Source organism: Lepidochelys kempii, chromosome 22, assembly GCF_965140265.1.
Source record: "Lepidochelys kempii isolate rLepKem1 chromosome 22, rLepKem1.hap2, whole genome shotgun sequence".
NCBI lineage: Eukaryota > Metazoa > Chordata > Testudines > Cheloniidae > Lepidochelys > Lepidochelys kempii.
Window position 1 is genome coordinate 5778096 of NC_133277.1, and position 20324 is coordinate 5798419.

Here is a 20324-nt window from a genome sequence, read left to right on the forward strand (position 1 = left end):
GTTTACAGTCATGCAGAGGGCACTGATGGCTGCTGGTAAATGGAAGTTATTTTAGGAAGAAATCTGGAAAAATACGACTGCAAACACCCAAATTCATGAAGGAAAAGTCGCCCAGCTGCTGCCATTTTTATACCTTGTGCAGCCTGTGGTAGGTGAGTCACTCGCTCTGAAAGAGCTAACAGGAGAAGCATCTTAATAAGAGGGACTGGGAGGTTGCCATGTGTCCTCATGTGACCTAATGCTTCTGGGTGGTTTAGTGAAGGTGAAGCTACATGCTTTGGGTCTAACAGACAAGGCCCTGGTCCCGCTCCCGCTGATGAGAATGACCAGCTACTCTTGGGAACGAAGGGCTCATGATTAAGACACTAGATTAAGATTCAAGAAATGTTTGCTCAATTCCCAGCTCGGCCAATGCACAATGGGTAATTTGCTCCATCGCTCTGTGCCTCAGTTTCCCATCTGTAAAACATGAATAGAAAAATCTGTCTTGTCCAATTAGACTTTAAAACCTAGCAGAGACTCTGTGTTTGTACAGCACCTAGAGCAATGGAGCCCTGATTTGAGGCAGAGCTTTTGGGTGGCATTATTATGTGAATAATAAGGAGCCTTCCCATTGACTGTATTAGGAGCAGGATCAGGCCCTGTCTTCCTAGTTTGGAAGTCACAAGGTTTCTGCCCTTTTTATTATTCATAAATACTTTTCAGCCAAGGATCACAAAGTGATTTACAAACATTTCCCTGGGCCTCTGAGAGGCATGCAGATAACTGTGTTTTACAGACAGGGAAACTGAGGCACGGAGGCTCTACATGATTTGCACAAGGTGACACAGCATGTGTGGAGAACAGCTGGAAATAGAACGCAGGCATCCTGAGTCCCAGTTCCTCATCCAGAGGATAAGATGGACAGAACTGCAACTTTATTCTTGTCCTCACACTCTTGCAGGAGAAACAGCCAGTGCTGAATCCAGGACCTAGCCTGTAAAAAGACTTTTAGTTTTCTTCTAAGGACATCTATCTACCTAGGTAATTACATGACCTTCATTACCGCAAAGTCTGAGCCCCTACATATGTAATAGATTTAACCTCACAACGCCCCCTGTGAGGTAGGAAAGCATTCTCCATATTTCACAGCTGGGGAAACCGAGGCAAAGAACACCATATCCTCAAAGGTATTTAGGCACCTAGCTCCCACTGAATCAATTCCCAGCTCTGGCATAGACTCGTTGGGTATGTCACTTCGGCCCAGATGCTCAAAGGGAAATCAGTGGGAGTTCAACACTTAAATACCTTTTAGGATCTCAGCCCAAGTGACTTGCCCCAGGGAGTTGGTAGAAGAGCTGGGAATTGAAACCACACCTCCTGAGTACCAACAGAGTGCCTTAACCACAAGACCATCCCGCTACCGTGGGTGACTTTACCAAGCGCTCAATAAAAACGAACGGAAAAAGAAAAGAACTGAAAAGACGCTAGAGCCAAACAAGGAGCAGAAAAACACAGGCTTCTGCAGCTCCCATGCACATCCATGTTTACCTTCTCAAACCACTGGTGACAGTAAAATTAGCAATCAGTAATTAACCTCCATTTGACAATGCGTTTCTTGGACGGCACAAAATCCCCCTCCTCTCCGAGCCACCCAAGTTGGATTACTGGCAAGGGCAGGCGGTGGGTGCCGTGGATATGGATACGTAATGCAATGGAAGCTTGGGCTATGGAACAGCCCTAGGAAGAACTAGATGCTGTATCACCGGGTCGAGAGTGGGCTACAGAGTGTTTTAATTTGCTCAGTGCCCCTGAGTTTTCTGGGCCCTTCACCGTGTGTTAGTAATTCCTTAGTAGCCCAGTAGGGAGAATGCAGCAAGGTAGTCTCAAGATCGCCACTGATTCAAACTAGGGCAGCTGCTCCTTTAAATTCTCAGTGAAGGAACAGTATCTTCAGGGGGTCCTAAAACCTACCGTCTTCTTCACTTGCTCCAGATCTTTAGCCCCCATTCAGCAAAGCAATTCAGCACATGCCAGATCCAAAGCCCATTCTATTGACTTCAGTGGGCCATAAATCTCGGGGAAATTAATGAGATTACAGCAGATGTTTAAAGTCAAGCATGTGCTTTAGTACTTCGCTGAACTGGATGTGCCTGTTGCCACTATTCGTGTCTCAATTACACAGCCCAGGCTCCTCATCAGCCACTTAGGTAGCTCTGTCACTCCAAGATATCGGATCAGACAGAGATCACTTCACCCACCCCCTCTGAAATGCAGCCACCTCTGGTGTGGAACACAGCTGCTGTTTAACCACACCCAAGGAACAAAGAAAAATAGTTTCCAGTTGCGACTGGAAAGTTTGGGTGTGATTTAAAAGTGTTGGCCTAGCTGCTCCCATTGAAGTCAATGATTAAAATTCCCAATGGAACCAGTTAGGCCAAAGGTGAATGCCTTGGAAAAAAAAACACTTTCATTTCTAGGAATGCAGAATGTCCCTGCCTTGCCCTGGAATTCAGCCAAGAAGCTGGTGTTAACACCCTTCCTCTTTCAAAGAGTGCCAGGAGCTCTTCACTGACCACAACTGGCCAGGACCCTCTGCTTTATGTTTTATCGGAACGACATCTCCAGCAGCAGCCAGTGCTGACTCGGGTATGTCTACATTTGAGCAGGGCGCTGTGATTCTCAGCATGCACAGGTGTACCCAAGCTAGAGCCTAAAAACAGCCATGCATCCACAGCGGCATGGGCCATGGCGCAGGCTACCCATCTGAGCATGTACCAGGCGTCCAGCAGGATTGTACTTAGGGTGACTAACGTGAGCCCCGCCCGTGCTGCCATGGACACGCTCCTATTTTTAGGCACTCAGTCAAGCTGAGCTAGCCTGGGGATGTGCATACAAGCTGAGAATCACCCCCTTCCCCTCCCCCCAATGAAAGGTAGACAGACCCTCAGAGAAAAGGACATCAGCTGCATAGGGTAGCCAACTTTCTAATTGCACAAAACGGAACACCCCGGCCCCGCCCCTTCCCAAGGCCCCACCCCTTCTCCGAGGCCCCACCCCCGCTCGCTCCATCCCCCCTCCCTCCATTGCTCACTTTCCCCCACTCTCACTCACTTTCACCGGGCTGGGGTGCGGGAGTGGGGTGAGAGCTCCAGCTGGGGGTGCGGGCTCTGGGGTGGGGCTGGGGATGAAGGGTTTGGGGTGCGTGAGAGGGCTCCAGGCTGGGGCACGGAGTTGGGGTTCCAGGGGGATATGGGCTCTGGGCTGTGGGTGTGCGCTCCGGGTGGGGCCAGAAATGAGGGGTTCAGGGTGCGAAGAGGGCGCCGGGCTGGAGAAGGGAGTTGGGTGCCAGGGGGATATAGGCTCTGGGCTGGGGGTGTGGGTTCTGGGTGGGGCCAGAAATGAGGGGTTCAGGGTGCAGGAGAGGGCTCCGGGCTGGGGCAGAGGGTTGGGGGGCAGGGGTTTGAGGACTCTACCTGTGGGGGGGGGGTTCTGGAGTGGAGCCAGGGGTGAGGGGTTTGGAGTGAAGGAGGGGGATCCAGGCTGGGAGCTGGGGTCTGGGGGAGGGCTCAGGCTGGAGGTGCGAGCTCCGGGGTGGGGCTGGGGATGAGGGGTTTCGGGTGCAGGAGGGGACTCAGGGCTGGGGCAGGGTGTTGGGGGGTTGCAAGCTCTGGGAGGAAGTTTGGGTGTGGGAGGGGACGCCAGGCTGGGGCAGGGGGTTGGGGTGCAGAATGGGGTGCAGGGTCCCAGCGGCGCTTACCGCGGCTCCCAGGAAGTGGCCGTCAGGTCCCTGCAGCCCCTAGGCGCATGGGCATCCAGGGAGGCTCCGTGTGCTGCCCTCATGCCCGTAGGCACTGTCCCCGCAGCTCCCATTGGTCGCAGTTCCCAGCCAATGGGAGCTGCGGAGTCGGTACTCAAGGCAGGGGCAGCGCGGGGAGCCTCCCTGGCAGGCCATCCGCCTAGGGGCCGTAAGGACCTGGCGGCCACTTCCGGGAGCCATGCAGAGGTAGGGCAGGCAGGGAGCCCGCCATAGCCCCAGGCTCGTCAACCTGACCTGGCAACCCTAGCTGCATAGAGCCACAAACACCACTTCCAGCCACACCTGTATCTTCCTTAGAGGTCTCCCATCCACATACGTCCTCTCTAGATTCTGTTTAGCTGAAAAGTCTGGAGGCATCACTGTGCCAGGGGTTGGTAAATTACTGAATCCTACTGTAGTCAGACCTTAAGCTGGGCTCTTGGAGGGCCTGAGATTCAGTTTGCCTCTAATACATGCATCCAAGGCCCCTTGGTGTAGCCCATGTGGTGACCCACTCAATTACCTTTCTGTAGGATCTCCAGATGTTCCCAGAGAATATCTCCCACGAAGTCAGGCGCTAGCTCGAGGAAGCAGTCCTTGCCCAGAGCGCAGAGGGCAGCCCCGTTCATGCAGAACTTCTGGAAATCCACATCCTTCAGACTGAATTCATTCACAGCCCACATCACCCAGTCCCGTACATGAGTCTCCGTCCACTGCTGGGGGTCTGCACCAAGGGGTCACGGGAGAGAGCCGTTAATAAGACTTCTCAGGAAGTTAATGGTCAGGGATCTACAGTGGTCACTACACCCGCCCCCTGAAATGCAGCTGCTTCTAGTGTGGAACACAGCAGCTGTTTAATCATCATGTGTTACAGACATACCACTTCAGTGGGGACCAAAATATCAGCAATCCCTACAACTATGCAGACAGGTGCCGTGCCCCACAGATCCCACCTTTGGGTTGACATAAGTATAATGTACAATGGTGGAGAACATCATCAGTTTAGCTTCATCCGATAGGGCTGAGTGTTACTTTAGTCTGTCACTGCAGCGTCTTTCTGTGCTCCTAACCCTGGCTTGAGACAAAGTTTATAACAGCCCATGTTCTACCTAAGGGCATCAGTCTTCCAGTGTCTTTTCTTTTTTCATTCAAATCACAAGCACCTTGCAGGTCGTGCCAAAAGACACCTGACACTTCTGCCCATAGTAAAAATTAACAGAGCTGAAACTCTTCCATGGCACAATATTCATGACCCATTGGATAGAGGGTCCCTGTGCTGCCTCGAGAGGGAACTCAATTAAAGCGATATTGCTCACTGGGGTAGATGAGAGCAAAGATTGTCTCAACTTCTGAATGGGGTGGACAGAGATCACATAGATCAATCCATCAAGCAATGGAGGAAGATATCACTTGTGTGATATCCTCCAGCCAGAGAAGCCAGGGATCAAGGTGATGGCAAGAAAGATGGAATGGAAAGGAGCAAGAGGTTTGGAGAAGTGGATATTTCAGATGAAGAAATGCCTCTGGTTTATCACGGTTTTGCCTGTTGCACAGAGCTCTGCCATTGGGCACTACTGTGCCGTACCTTTGGGGATTCCCAGCCGCTGTTGCTCTTTCGTGAAGCCACTGAAGGTGGCCTTCAGCGCCTGGGACATCATTTCTTTACTGCTCGGGGTTAGCAAAGGCACATCTGCACATTCCATATCTGAAAGAAGCAGAGGAAGAGACAAATAAACAACTCACCGAATCTCATGCCCCACTAAGGGAGAAGATTACGGAGTTTGGAGCCACAGGAATTATACATCCAGAACTGAATCAGAAAAATAAGTGAGCCAAACAACGTGAATTTAAACCTCCTCCCAGCTGCCTTATAACTTCACCCACAAACTCCCCAGCAGGATATCATGTGACAACATATCACTTCAATGCAGCACAGGTTGGAAGTGGTAGTTTTAACCTGGGGTCATGCCATGGTTCAAGGATGTTCTTGGGTGAGGACACTGCTGGGTTAAAAACAATGGGCCTGATTCTCTTTTCAGTTATCTGGTGTAAAACAGGAGTAACTCCTTCACTGATGTCAATGGAGTTATACCAGTGCAAAAGCACGTAATGGTACAGACTTCCTTTGCAACGTGCTTTGAGATCTCCTGATGAAAAGCACTATGCAAGAGCTAGGTTTATTATTATTAAGATGGGGAAAGTCAGACCTTAGCGATTTTAAACAGAAAACCACAAATCTATTATCTACACTATAATTATATCTTTAAATTGTTTACTACACATGATTTTTAGAAGACCTCTTAGGGTCTTGCTCCAAAGCCCATTGAAATCAATGCCAAAGTTTCCCATTGACTTCACTCAGCTTTGGGAAATGCCTTTAGGGCCTGATCCTGAAAGATGCTGAGCACCAGCGCCTCCCATTGAAGTCAGCAGAAACTGTAGGTTTCCCACATGAATAGTCCTATTGATTACAACCAGATTATTCAGATCCTTAAAAGAGACATCCTTAAAAGCTTCAGTGCTTTGCTGGACTGGGGCATTTACGTAGTACTGTAATGTTCTGATGTGGTGTAGCCGAGATAGAATTCCATTGGCACAGATGCAAAAGGGAATCTCTAGGTTGATAGACACAGACATGCCATCTCCGGCTCTCTGATTTACAGGGTTTACGTGGTATAACATCACTCTACAAGGTCTAAGGGCTGGCCAGGATTGAGCCATCACAGAATGAGCGGCTGGCTGCCCTACAACCAAAGCGCTTCACGGACATCAATCAGTTAAGCCTCACAAGTCCCCTGTGGAACCCGGTAGCATGAAAAAGGGGAAAATACACTTCAAAGTGCCCCAAAAGGTTTTGATTAGGTGAAAGCTAAAGAGGGTGTGTGTGTGAGGAGGGAGTATTACTTCCCCTGAGTTGGTTTGCCCCATGCCCAGCGCTTGATTCCCAGCCACAGATCCTAGGGAAAAAGAGAGAAAGGAGGAGGTGGAAGCAAAGGGAATCCTGGAAAAAGTCCTTTTGTAACAAGACGCAGCGTGACGAAAACCCAGCAGAAAAGCCATTCAAGAAAGGAGGCGAACAAAGAGCTGGAAAATCCCAGATTAACACAGAGTTACATAACGCACAATCCATACAGTGAAGCAATTGCTGAGTCAGTCACTGAGCAATGCATGGCCACCCCTACCAGAGCCAATGATGTCAGCCCAGAAATTTGGATCTTGGAGTAAATCCTGGTGAGAAGTGTTTATATGGCAGGAACCACTTCGGTTTTCAGGGAAGCTGCAATAATGTAAGTTTGTTAAAAAAATCCCTGTCCTCCCAATTCGAGATCTGACCCTTGAAGTGCTCATTTTTCAAACACACTCCTGAAATATAATGTGACCGGAGAAGGAAGTCATTGTAAAATAAATCATCACCAAGCCCTTAACCCTGCTGTAGCACTGTAGGTCTCAAAGCACTTTATGGAGGCAGGTCAGGTAGATTTTACAAATGGGGAAACTGAGGTACAGAGTGGTGACATGAATGGCTTAAGGTCAGCGGGAGATCTGGGAGTTCACCTAAACGTTTCTGTTTGAACGACAAAAAGATTTTCAATAAAAGGGAAATTTTCCTGGCAAAAAAATTCCATTTGTGTCCAAAAAACTGATTATTTTTTTTAATGACTGTCTGGCTCTGGTTGCCAAAAAATAAAAATCGTAGCTCTCGTTGAAATCCCAGCCAACTCTATTGCGGCCATGTCTACACTACCACTTATGTCAGTAGAACTTGTGTCGCTCACGGGTGTGAATAAACCTTCCCCCCAAGCGACACAAGTTACACCGACCTAAGCACCAGTGTGGACAGCGCTATATTGGCAGGAGAGCTTCTCCCACCAACATAGCTACCGCCGCCTATTGGAGGTGGATTAATTAAGTTGATGAGCGAGAGCTCTCTCCCATCGGGTTAGAGCAGCTACACTAAGAGACCTGACAGCAGTGAAGCTGCAGTTGTGCCTCTGTCCTGTAGCCACAGGCCTTATTACCCTTTCAAAACGTGTGTGAGAATTTAGGCCCCAGGTCAGCAACGCACTTCACTTTCAGCATGTGCTGAAGTCCCCCTGACTTCCATGAGAGATAAGCGCTAAGTGCTGTGTTGAACCAGGCTAGCAAAAGGTCTAGATGGCTCTGCAGACCTGAAGTCCCCTGTTCATCCATGGAGTAGATGCAGCCCAGCATCAGCCAAGCAAGCTTCCTGCTCCATTCCTGGCCTGCAGGGACCCTTTCAAGGGCAGATAGGGGAGCTCAGCCCTCGTGGTTAATTCAGTCTCTGGTCCCTCTGCAGAGACTGCCCAATGAGAGCCAGTTGTGGTGGTGGGTGTTTTTGGAATACAGACAGTAAGAACTTGTGTAAAGGCTGGAAACTCATTTCACATAGGCCAGTCATCAGGCAGTAACAACCTCCAGTCCTCAAAGAGTTGGGCTGGATTTCAACTGGTGACCTACACAGTGAAAGGCTCTGAATACTCCATGACCATCCCAGCCTGCCAACCACCCATCTTTGACTGAGACTTAAATACTAAAAATAGAAGCATGTCCACAGAAATATATCAAGGGGCTGCATTATCATAAAACTGCGCCCGCTATATCTGCATGCTCAAATCCCCATCTCTGCGTGCACAAATCAATCAACATCTAAGTGACTTGCTACAGTATTTGCACATGCAGGAGGATTTGCACATGGAGATGGGCGCCGGCATTTGTTTTGTTTTTTTACAGGCACTATTTAAAGGGCTGCTACTTCAATGGGATCCTCTAGTGCAGACACCCTGTGCTTCTGGGGAAGCCCTTTGAACTCCACAGGGGTCCATGTGAACAGATCCTATTGCAGCTTGAGCGCTGAAGAGCCACCTTTGAGCCCACAGCCCTGCATAGCAACTAGATCTGCCCATGACCCATATATTCAGCTGGGCTGTTCAGAGCGAGGATGCAAAATCCACATTCCTTTCTTGGATTCTGTCACACAGCTTGGTCTAAACACTGTCCCATCACAAACCAAACCAAATCGTTTCACTGTCTCCACCCTTGCCCCTTCTGCCTTTTGTCACCATGGGCATGATGTGCAGCTGGCTCTAACAGAGGAGCCAGAGAGGCTAAATCAAAACTGGCTCTTGCTTTTTAACTCCCTTCCCCATGAGTCACTCTAACCAGTCACCCTGCCACTCATCTATTACAAATTACAGAATTCCATGCTTAGATAGCTTTTAAACTATCCCCTCCCCCTCACACACTCCATTCAAAATTCATGACCTGATTCTCCGCTCCCTCATGCCATTGTGTAAATCAAGGAGTTATTTTGCTATGATAGGAGAATCAGGACCTTAGAAAACAACAGATTCAAATGCTGCATTCAGTTATTTACTGGGTTTATTAGAGAAGGCTTGAAGGAATGAGCAGAAACCCTAGAAAGCTCTACTATCCATCTTCTGCTTTGAGATCATGCTGAGTGAAAATGGATCAATGAGCCTTTCCCTGCTTCATCAAGTTGCTTTTTAAGGCTTCGCTTTCTGTACTCTGTGGTTACAGGGACCACACAGGCATACATTGTCCCCTGCCCTTAGCAGGCTGGTTACACTGCAGCTCATTGCTCGCTCTCTCTGTATGGGAGGATGATTCAGGATTAACCTAAGAAAACTTCTCTAGCCTTGTTTCCCACTGAGTCAACCACGTAAACATGTGCAAAGCAGAACTCTTTAGGCAACGTACCGGGAGGAGGAAGGGACGTTTAGATGTGCAAAATTGTGAAACTGTTTGTAAATATTGTCACCATTTTATTACAGGCAAATTAGCATCTGCAAAGTTGTTTATATGTGGGGTCCCCAGCCCCCTATTCAAATGTCAAGAATTTAGGAATTCCCTATGAACATTTTGCACAAAGGAAGTTTAGTAAATTTGCGGGAAAAGTGGGCCCATTTTCAAGCTAAAGGAAGAAAAACAGAAATTTGCAATGTTTCTTGGGGATTTTTTTTTGGGGGGGGGGTATGAAACTAGACCATTGAAACAAGTACAAAACCTTAAATTTCCAAATTTGCTCTTTCAAATATGTAGCGCTAGTTTCTTCGTTGGAGAGCGTACATTAGACTCAAAGTGTGTTCTGACGTGTTCTATTGTATTTTTTCCTATTTGATCTGTAGCTATGAGTGAAATGAATTCTCTTTAGAACTTCATACACTGGGGCCCCGATCCTCCAAAATACACACAGGCCTGAGTGCAATGGGAATGGTGCCGGGTGAAGTTACACACGTGCATAAGCCTTGGCAGGGCTGAGACATCCATTTGTGGGCTAGTCCCAGACAGCTGAGTTGGAGGCTTTTCTGGAGAAGGAACCCCTCTCTATCTCAGCTCTGACAACCTTGGTTTTGAGATACTTAAATTAGACCCATCATCTTCCTTTTTGCCCCTTTAAACCAGCCTATATTTCCCCAAAGTGCAGAGTGGAATTGATTTTCCTCTCACAGGTATGGACGGAGTCCCCCTGAATTCAGTGCAGTTACTCCTGATTTACACCAGGGTATAGAAGAGAAAAACCAGGCCCCAGCGTTCTGTCTCCCATAGACCTCAGCCCAGTGTCACAGGTGCTGTGGGTTTGGAGCAGGAGCCCAGATGTCAGCGCCAAGAAGAACGTTTATACCAAGGACGGACAAGGCTAAAGTCTGATGGTTCAATTTCCGCTGCCACCTTACACTTGGTTTCCAAGACCGAACCTGAGCCAAATATCACGTGCTCCTCTGTGTACTTCCCCTGTCCTCAACACATACACCCACACCCACAACAAGGGCTTGGAAAGGGTTTCTCTAGGGACAGGGGGTATTAAACCAGGCCAAACTAGTGTTTCTCCTAAGCATCTCTTGGAATTCGCAGCGTCATTTAAAAGCACCAGAAAACAGACTAGAGTAGTGGTCTGCATGCCGGTCAGGAGATTAGGCGTTCTAATCCCAGCACTGACTCACTACAGGGCTTCATACCAGTTACTAAGGTCTTGTCTGAGCTGGGATAACGTGTGTTGTTCTGTCCGGGTGCTACGAATAATGGGCCACCCCTCATTCCTTAAGACCCAGCTCCACTGCGATGCCTGTAAGAAACTAGCTCATTTATACGAGCCAGCTTGACAAGCACGTCAGGAATTTGGGCACACTGGAACAATGTATGGGGCCCTCTGGGCACTACTGGGTAACCCACACATCTCTTGGGTGTGGGGTTCTGTCCCATCTAGTGGCACAGAGACCACTTAGAGAGATCAAATGAGTCTGCTCTACAGCCTGCACTAACAGCCAGTTGGCTTTTAGCTCATGCACTAGAGGCTCATGCAATAAGCTCCAGAGGTAGCAGGGTTCAATCCTTCCCGCTGACGACCGGGGTCTGTCGGCGTTACAACTGCACGAAAAATATTTAACAAAAGTGGAAGCTGTCAGGCCGACAGGGCCCAGGAGATTTTACCCCCATGTCCACACGACAGCTTCTACTGTAGCTACCATGGCTGGAGTTTTACTGCTGGTGAAATACGCTTCATCCTGCTCCTGCTGAAATCAATGACTGAACTCTCCTGGGCGTCTAAGGTGCAGGATCAGCATCATGACAGACAAGGTCATATGACCTGATTTCCAACGGCCAAGGGGAGTTGTTGCTCTGAAAATCAGGCTATTTTCTTCTGTGGCTTAGCTGCCCCATGTCGGAAAAGGGGATAGGTAATGTTTAAGCACCTCCCATGGGTGGTTATGAGGACTGATTCATGAGGCCAAGGTGTTCCAGAGTGACAAGTGACAAGGGGGCCCAGCTTCAGGCTCTCTATATGGGCCTGAATTTCAGAAAGGGCCAAGTCCACACCTTCCGCCAATCCAGTCTCTTTCAGGCATCTCTGGATGGGCTCCCTAAACCACCAGGCACCGGAAAACCTTGCCCTGACTGGAGATCCTGGGACAAACAGCTCTAGCAGCAGCATCAGTTACATGGGCCCCATCAAAATCCAGAGACAGCTTTTATTATTACTGATTATTTGTATGGTGGTAGCACCTAAGAGACCCAACCAGGGACCGCTGGGCACTGTACATTGTTTATTACAGTAAATACAGTTTATTAGGTGTATCACAGTAGCACTAGGAACCCCAGACATGCACCAGGACCCCATTGTGCTAGGTGCTGTACATACAAAAAGACAGAGGGTCTGAATTTTCAGGTGCCTGATGCCCGCTGAAACCAATGGGCATTAGGCATCTAAATACCTTTTACAAAAGCAGGGCTGGAGAGATTAAGACAGCAAACGAGCAAAGAGTCAGGGTGTCCCAGAGTTCCCCCCACAGCTACAAGCACATGCTGTCCTGAATTGGCTTTGCATTCAGAAACTCTTTATTCACTGTTTTTTTTGTTTTTGTTTTTTTTAAAGGGAGAGGTTGAAAACTTACGAACTTTAGGGAATTTGACCTCAAAAAGCAAGTGCCTCTAACTAATGCCAAGGCACTAGCATCTGGTTACTTACGCAAAATAAATAACACTTAGGCTGTGTAGGGGAGAGCAAAGTCATTTTTATCCCAAGTTTCCACACCACGGAGTCAATGCCCCTGGAAAACTCCCATGAGCAGCTCATTTTCTTTCCCACCAAAAGCACCAGTGTGTCCTTGTCCAGCCCCCGCTACTTTACACAGTAGCCTGCACATAAATGGATGCCCGGTGGGTCAGAGCGGAGCTAGCTGACCTGGCCATCCCTGCGCCTGCCCCTCCTGTCCTCTCTATGATGGATGGACACAGAGGTCAGGAACCAGGGCACTGTTCGCTCAGGTAAAAGAGAAATGCCTCCTGCCCCCGCTCCCAGGCCCCCTTGTGCTCCCTGGCTAATCAAGCAAGATCACTGGGATTCTGCGGCCTGGTTATCAGGCAGGAGGCTGAGAGCTCCCTTGGTCAGGGCAATGCCCCCTGCTCCTCTGGGGCCTGACGCCAAACAGAGGGGGCCGGCAGCTACAAGCTCATGACACCAGGATGCCCCGCAGCAGAAGCTGTTTGGCTTGACTCAGTGGCGCGGAGGCCCTGTTCCTCCAGCTTTGACAGCAAAGCCGGTCCCTGCCTCAAGGGGTGTGAAGGGGTGACATGAGGAAGGCAGGAGGGCCGGGAAGCCCAGAGCAGAGAAAACGTGGGGGTGGGGGGTGTCGCGGCTGCTGCCACAACGCAGAAGGTGTGAGCCATGAGGCGGGAACTGGAGAACGTGGGAGCAGGCGGTGGCTGAGAGGACTGCGGGGGAGACGTAGAAAGGAACAGGGAAATGGACGGGGCATTGAGACTGGCATCCAACTCACCCTGCGAGGAGAGAAAGGGCCAGCCAGGCAGGGCAAAGAGGAACAGCCTCGTGGCAGAAGGGAAAGGATGGATTCCCACCAGTGCCCACCTTAGCACCTCGCTCCTCAAAGGACGAAGACACACAGCTCTGGGGGAAGGGGGTGCACAGCCCCAGGCTAGCTGCAGCGCTGGTCTGTCCGACACCCTGTGTGGCTTCTGCTCCAGAACAGACCGTAGGGTGGTAATGAGCAATCTACTCAACCTAGGCACCTTGGATCACCCCAAGGCCCGCGCCCCTCTTTCCAATGAGCCCTAAGCCACACTCCCTGCTGGGTTTGCCAAACTCCCCTCCCACACCCCTTCTCTGCACTTATGGGCAGACTCACTTTCCATCTACCTGCTTTCACTTGCCAGCCAGCTGGGAGTCATGGAGGCTTTGCCCCCAGAGCTCTCCACACCCCTGTTGCTCAACTGTCCATCCCCTTGCTGGTTCCCCTCATGGGGGAAGGGGAACAGAAGGTAGATCACAGACAGGGAGCGGGGGTGAGGGTGGATCTTGCTAAGGAGAGGTGGGGGCCACCAAAACTCGCTGAAAGCAGGGACAGGTTCAGGTGGCCTAAACCCAAGACTCAGGCAAGTTTCTCCAACGTGTCTGCTGAGGCCACTTGGGTGTGGGCTTCACATAGGCCCAGACCCATCCACAGCTTCAGGTGGAGGACAGGCAAAGCTGCGCTCCTTTGAGACCTGGAAGAGCTGAGTTTCCCAGGGCTCTGGATGGAGCACACCCTGCCTGGACCATGGATATGGCCTGACACCAAGGAAGGACTTTCATAGCAGCTGTAGAGTCGCAGGCGGGCACATGTGCACGGACGCACCTGTAAGAAGGGGCCTCCACACCGGAATCCAGTGATTTACCTGCCTCACACATGCTTCCAATGAGCCCTTGACCATGGCAGGGGAGCAGGAAAAACAAACGAAGGCAGCTGGTAATTTGGCAGCAAGAGCTGGGACCTGCCAGATGACTGATCTGGTAAACGCTTCCCCAAATTCAGCCTGGCACCTGACAGCTGGAGCTATTTTTAATGCGTATTTGTTTAATTTTTTTCCCCTCCCTCCCTCCTTAAAGTGTCCAGAAGCCAAGATGCACCCAGAGGAACAGGGCGGAAGGAATCTGGACAAGGCTGCTCTAAGAGGACAAAGCCCACTAGCTGGCCAGGTGCAGAGTTTACAAGCTCACTCCTGAGACAGACACAGGGGAATCCTAGACCTCTCTCCCATCGGATGAGCTGCACCAGGGAAAATCCTGGTCTGGATGTTTGTGCCCATTCCAACAAGTTTCTGAGTGGAAGATAGGGAGCAGAGCTGGTCCTTAAGACTTCAGGAGATGTAGTCTTTGAGCACCTCCAGCACTGGTAGTGAAAAGGCCTTCTCCTCCTCATCTCCTGCCACCAGAAACCATCTTGCTGTCTGTTGTTGCACCTCTCTAGAGGGGACTCAGACAAGGACTCAGTTCATCTCTGGGCTGTTTGGAGGTTGCTTGAAATGATCCTTGCTTTATACTCCACAATACTGCAACACACCAGCTCAGTGGGATATGGGGGACGGGGGCGATCCAGAGAGGGAGACGGAAGGACCCTGGACCTTCAAACCTGAACAACGGAGCTCAGCGGCTACACACTTCTGTCGGGGCTAAAATGGAAGGATCCTCTCCATCCCCTCCCCCGTAGGAGTCCATGTTAGAGTGCATCTTGCCACAGTCTGAGCCTTGCACCCAGGGCACCCCAGCCTGTCCCAGAACAGCCTTGCCTTTCCTAGGTGCCCTGCTTGGGGTGCCGGAGGTGGGCAGGAACACCTGGGCAAATAATCCCAGCTGAGCCCCTGTTCATTTAGGCAGGATCAGGCAAAATTTGTCTGCACTTCTGAACTGTTTTCACAAGCGTAGCCTCTCCCTCCCACACAGGAAGCAGGAGCTGAGCCAGCCTATTCCAATTAGGGCCCTTTCATGCACCCAGCCTAGAGAGCTCCAAAATGGGGGGCTGGAGGAAGAGGCCGAAGCTTGGGAGAGGGCAGGAAAAAGGAAAAGGAGGATGTGGATGGAGAGAAAGCAATGGGGATGGATGGGGACAGGAGGGAGAGTGGGTAGAGGAATGAGGTTGGGAGAAGTAATGGAGAAGACAGAGCAGGGCAGGAGAAAGGGAGCAAAGGCATGCTGGAGAGGAGAGATTTATATCCCATCTTGGTAGCAATTTATTCAGAAACTGTCCTTCTCCCAGGAAAAGAAGAAAGGGTACAGACATTAGGTCTTTCCATTCAAAATAAATAATTTTGGGGGGCGGTAGGGATGAGAAAAGGGAGTGGGGAGGGATGAAGGCTTTTTCCCAAACAGGGAAAAATAAATACTCTGTGTCGGAGATGAAAGCCGGGCTTCAAAAAGGAGCAAGAGCGGAAACTGACACCCCACATTGCTTAGCACTGCAGAAAGAACAACAAAGCCAGCTTTCTTCCGGAGCGCGGCAGCTTTCTTATGGAGATGGGCGGAGGGGAGAGGTTCTTCCAAATAAATAAATTGAAGGTTTGAAAAATGTCTCCCCCCAACTCAGAGCAAAGGATTTGTGCTACATTTAGACCTTTTGGGGCCCCATCAGCCTCCTAGGGAAACATGGGTTCAAAGAGAAGTCCTGGGCTGGGATTGGGAGTCAGGATTCCTTGATTCTATTTCCATCTCTGCCCAGGCTTGCTGCCACTGGCCTTGGGGGAAGACATGTCCCGTTTCTATGCCTCAGTTTCTCCATGTGTAAGACAGAAAGGATTCTGAACTGGTGCAAGGCTTAATTCATGGTTATAAAGTACTTTGAGATCCTCAGATTCTAGAGAAGCAGCATACTCTAGCTCGGCAGTGCACTCCTGTGATATCACCAGGGCTTTAGCTGTTGCTGGAGCATCCTGCACGCAAAGCAAAGCCATCTGTCACAGATTTCCAAAATATGAACACCTCCCTGCGCTCCGCAGGCAAGCCTCTGCTGTATGCCGGAAACGCTTGGCCCAATTCCCTCTGCTAGCTCAGTGTGCAGGTCCAAACTCTGCCCTGCAGGCCGGAGCCCCTGCAGCATGGAGAAACTCAAGGCTGAAGGTCTCTCTTAGTCCAACCTCCGCCATGTCCCGGCCCCTCAACCCATTATTGGAATCTTTAATGTCTCAAGTCCAGACCCAGTCTGGATTACAACAGTTTGTGTAGTGCAGGGCTTGTTATTCTGAATGGAACCATACTGAAGGCAATAAAAGGGAATGTGACTGAAATAAATTTAACAGGGACAGCGGTGAGGGGTGGAAGCTCATCTGGCTAATTTGGCGTCTGCTTCCTGCCCCTCCATTACAGGTCTGCAATCAAATTGGACAAGAGAAGGTTCCCAATCACCTGTTCTCCATATGCTATCACTGACTGCTAGCAGGGGACCAGAACCAACCAGATCTCCTGATGTCATCAGACTCTCGGTGGACGGGCCCCGGTCTTTATACTAAAGCAAGGTATGACCTCTCAAGATTTCTTGTCCCCTTAGGATGGAGGTATTGGACTGAGCGTCCTGGACAATGAGGTCCCTTGTTTATCCACAGAGATGCAGTAGTCTAGGACTTCAATCCCTGGAAGTATGACTCAGCCCTGCCTTTGGTGGGGTACTATAGCTTGACCTCCACTGAGACAAAGGGACACAATACCAAACATGGCCCTAAGAGGAAGCTCAGGGGGCTGCACTTCCAGACCTGATGGAATTAATGATGTCAGAATAGATGGGGGGTTTACAGAAGAGGATTTTGAGTAAAGAGACCTGCGGTGTATTCCATGTCTCTGCCACAGGCTTGCCGGGTGGCCTTGGGCAAGTCACTTCCCCTTTCTGTGCCTCAGTTTCCCCATCTGTAAAATGGGGGAGACAGCTACCTTCAGAGCGGTGTAGTGAGGGCTAGGAAATGCTTGTCAAGTGCAATGAATGACAGATTTAAAAAGCCCTACAGCAGGACAACAAGAGAGAAAAGCACAAGCCAAAAAGTTCAGAGCAGAATTAGAACTTCCCTCGAGTTTGCACCACTCTGGATCTGGAGTTTTAGGGGGCAGGTCCTTTTCTGTGCAGAGACATTTATTTAGTGCCTTTCATCTCAAATGTTGGGGGGAACGCAGTACACACAGGAATAACTTCACCCACTACCACTGCAATGCAGCCCCTCTGGGCTGTTTAACAGCTGTTTGACAGTGCCCAGCAAAATTATGCGAACACCTCTGGGAAGCTTAGGGCCCTGTCAACTTGCAAACTTGCCCTGGTTTAATTAAAGCGATTTAGTTAACTGCAAAGCCCCGCTGCAGGCACTCTTAAACCGATTTAGATTAAACAGCACTCGCCTGTATGAGCCATTTCTAAACTGGTTTATGTCCACAAAAGTACTGGCCGAGTTATACTGGTTTAACTAACCTGTGCAAGACCCAGGTCGGCACTATCTAACTGTTCAGATTAGGATGCCGGAGCCTACAGTGGAGGGAAAGGAGCCAACAAAACACCCCTACTCAGGAGCCAGCCCTTCAGAGACGATAATTTTTCAATGGCCAGGATCTTGTCACTTTTGCTGCCTGCTAATATTCTAGGAGGAAAGAGAATTATGATGCAAACAGTGTAGGGAGGCAGGAAATCCCCTTTAAAAGTGGGATTAGCTCTTTCACTTTCAGGTTTGTTTTCCTTAAATCCCTTTTTAGCAGGGACAGGAGGGCACTGCCAGATTTACAAATCCAGTGTTCTTCTTTGGGACAAGCCTCCCCTGTGATAATCATCTCTAATCCCTACTAACCACTTTGCTAAATAGCTCTAATTTGCAGGCACACACTCTCTGCCTCTTGAAAGATAAACTAAGGGGAGCACAGGGTGGGGTCAGCAAAGCCTGTAATAGGCACCAGGCTCAGAATGAAAGGAGGTGAAGTGAAGCCAGCGAGGGGCACAGAAGTGAACAAAGCTTGGATGCAGGCAGCGCTCCTCCATGTGTGAGCAGCTATGCGCTCAGCAATGAGACATTGCGCCATGCACAAAGGGCTAAGACCCAGATTGGACTGAACCACCCTGATTCCCAGGAGCAGAGCTGAACTGTTCAACGGCAATGGGTAAAACCTCCAAAACTACAGAGCTCCCGATTGTTTAAGCAACCAGAAGTTCATCTGCCTCTTGGAATCAGTCCTGAGTATTCAAACTGCTCCTGGGCTCTCTGGGCTGGAAGTCTCTGGAGGTTTAGCTCTGTCTTCTAGACAGGCTGGAAATGCAGTGAGACCTGCCTCACTGGCCTGGTGACACTTTCACGTGATGAAGCTAAAATAGGCCAGCCTGAGCTCTTCCAAGGCAAACCCATGTCTGGGCTCCAGCATTCCACGAAAGAGCCAGGGTGCTTTTAGGCTCCTGGCTGGACGGGCTCTGCTGCCCAAAGTGTGAACTGCTTTTCCAATCCAGGTTACGAACACAACTGTCTGTGGTGCTAACCTCTCATCTGAGCCCAGTGCAACATTACGCGGTGCTACGAACACCCATTCAGCTGCACGGACCAGAGGGGTGAGAAAGCTGAGGAACTGCTGCGAGTTCACAGCTCGGTTCTGACTCTGACCCTGGTCACCAAAATTCTTCTGTAGGTGAAGCTGGAGTATCTAAAACCTCTGGCAGAATGAGACTGTTAGCCTCCTCCGCTTCTATCACTGACAGGCTGACATTTCTGGGGTGTCGTTTATTCCTCCGTCCAGCCCCTTAGGTCTTGCCCCTGAATTTGGCCCTATATGGGTTTTTATACTGCACTCATCTGAGTACCTTCCAGTAGAGCATTAAGCAGCGTGACTACACATCTGTCCAGTGTTGGTTGTTCTCTCATCCTCTCTCCAGCGGGAGAAGTAAAAAAGCTGGAAAAATCATGGAGCAGGTCCTCAAAGAATCAATCCTGATGCACTTGCATGAGAGGAAAGTGATCAGGAACAGCCAGCATGGATTCACCAAGGGAAGGTCATGCCTGACTAATCTAATCGCCTTTTATGATGAGATTACTGGTTCTGTGGATGAAGGGAAAGCAGTGGATGTATTGTTTCTTGACTTTAGCAAAGCTTTTGACACGGTCTCCCACAGTATTCTTGTCAGCAAGTTAAGGAAGTATGGGCTGGATGAATGCACTATAAGGTGGGTAGAAAGCTGGCTAGATTGTCGGGCTCAACGGGTCTACTTGGCAGCCGGTATCAAGTGGAGTGCCCCAAGGGTCGGTCCTGGGGCCGGTTTTGTTCAATATCTTCATAAATGATCTGGAGGATGGTGTGGATTGCACTCTCAGCAAATTTGCGGATGATACTAAACTGGGAGGAGTGGTAGATACGCTGGAGGGGAGGGATAGGATACAGAAGGACCTAGACAAATTGGAGGATTGGGCCAAAAGAAATCTGATGAGGTTCAATAAGGATAAGTGCAGGGTCCTGCACTTAGGACGGAAGAACCCAATGCACCGCTACAGACTAGGGACCGAATGGCTAGGCAGCAGTTCTACGGAAAAGGACCTAGGGGTGACAGTGGACGAGAAGCTGGATATGAGTCAGCAGTGTGCCCTTGTTGCCAAGAAGGCCAATGGCATTTTGGGATGTATAAGTAGGGGCATAGCGAGCAGATCGAGGGACGTGATCGTTCCCCTCTATTCGACATTGGTGAGGCCTCATCTGGAGTACTGTGTCCAGTTTTGGGCCCCACACTACAAGAAGGACGTGGATAAATTGGAGAGAGTCCAGCGAAGAGCAACAAAAATGATTAGGGGTCTAGAACACATGACTTATGAGGAGAGGCTGAGGGAGCTGGGATTGTTTAGCCTGCAGAAGAGAAGAATGAGGGGGGATTTGATAGCTGCTTTCAACTACCTGAAAGGGGGTTCCAAAGAGGATGGCTCTAGACTGTTCTCAATGGTAGCAGATGACAGAACGAGGAGTAATGGTCTCAAGTTGCAGTGGGGGAGGTTTAGATTGGATATTAGGAAAAACTTTTTCACTAAGAGGGTGGTGAAACACTGGAATGCGTTACCTAGGGAGGTGGTAGAATCTCCTTCCTTAGAGGTTTTTAAGGTCAGGCTTGACAAAGCCCTGGCTGGGATGATTTAACTGGGAATTGGTCCTGCTTCGAGCAGGGGGTTGGACTAGATGACCTTCTGGGGTCCCTTCCAACCCTGATATTCTATGATTCTATGATTCTAAGTATGTGGAGTGGCG

General features: G+C 49.8%; 1 protein-coding gene across 3 annotated transcripts in view; it reads right to left on the reverse strand.

Moving 5' to 3' along the window:
* ETS1 (ETS proto-oncogene 1, transcription factor) overlaps positions 1–20324 on the reverse strand; it is a 122541-nt gene that overhangs the window by 30516 nt on the left and 71701 nt on the right. For all 3 annotated transcript variants that reach the window (XM_073320614.1, XM_073320613.1, XM_073320615.1), the window contains 2 exons: positions 5364–5483; positions 4302–4502 (listed from right to left, as the gene is read on the reverse strand). In XM_073320614.1, coding sequence (XP_073176715.1) covers positions 4302–4502; positions 5364–5483 — 321 coding nt within the window. The remainder of the gene's footprint in view (positions 1–4301; positions 4503–5363; positions 5484–20324) is intronic.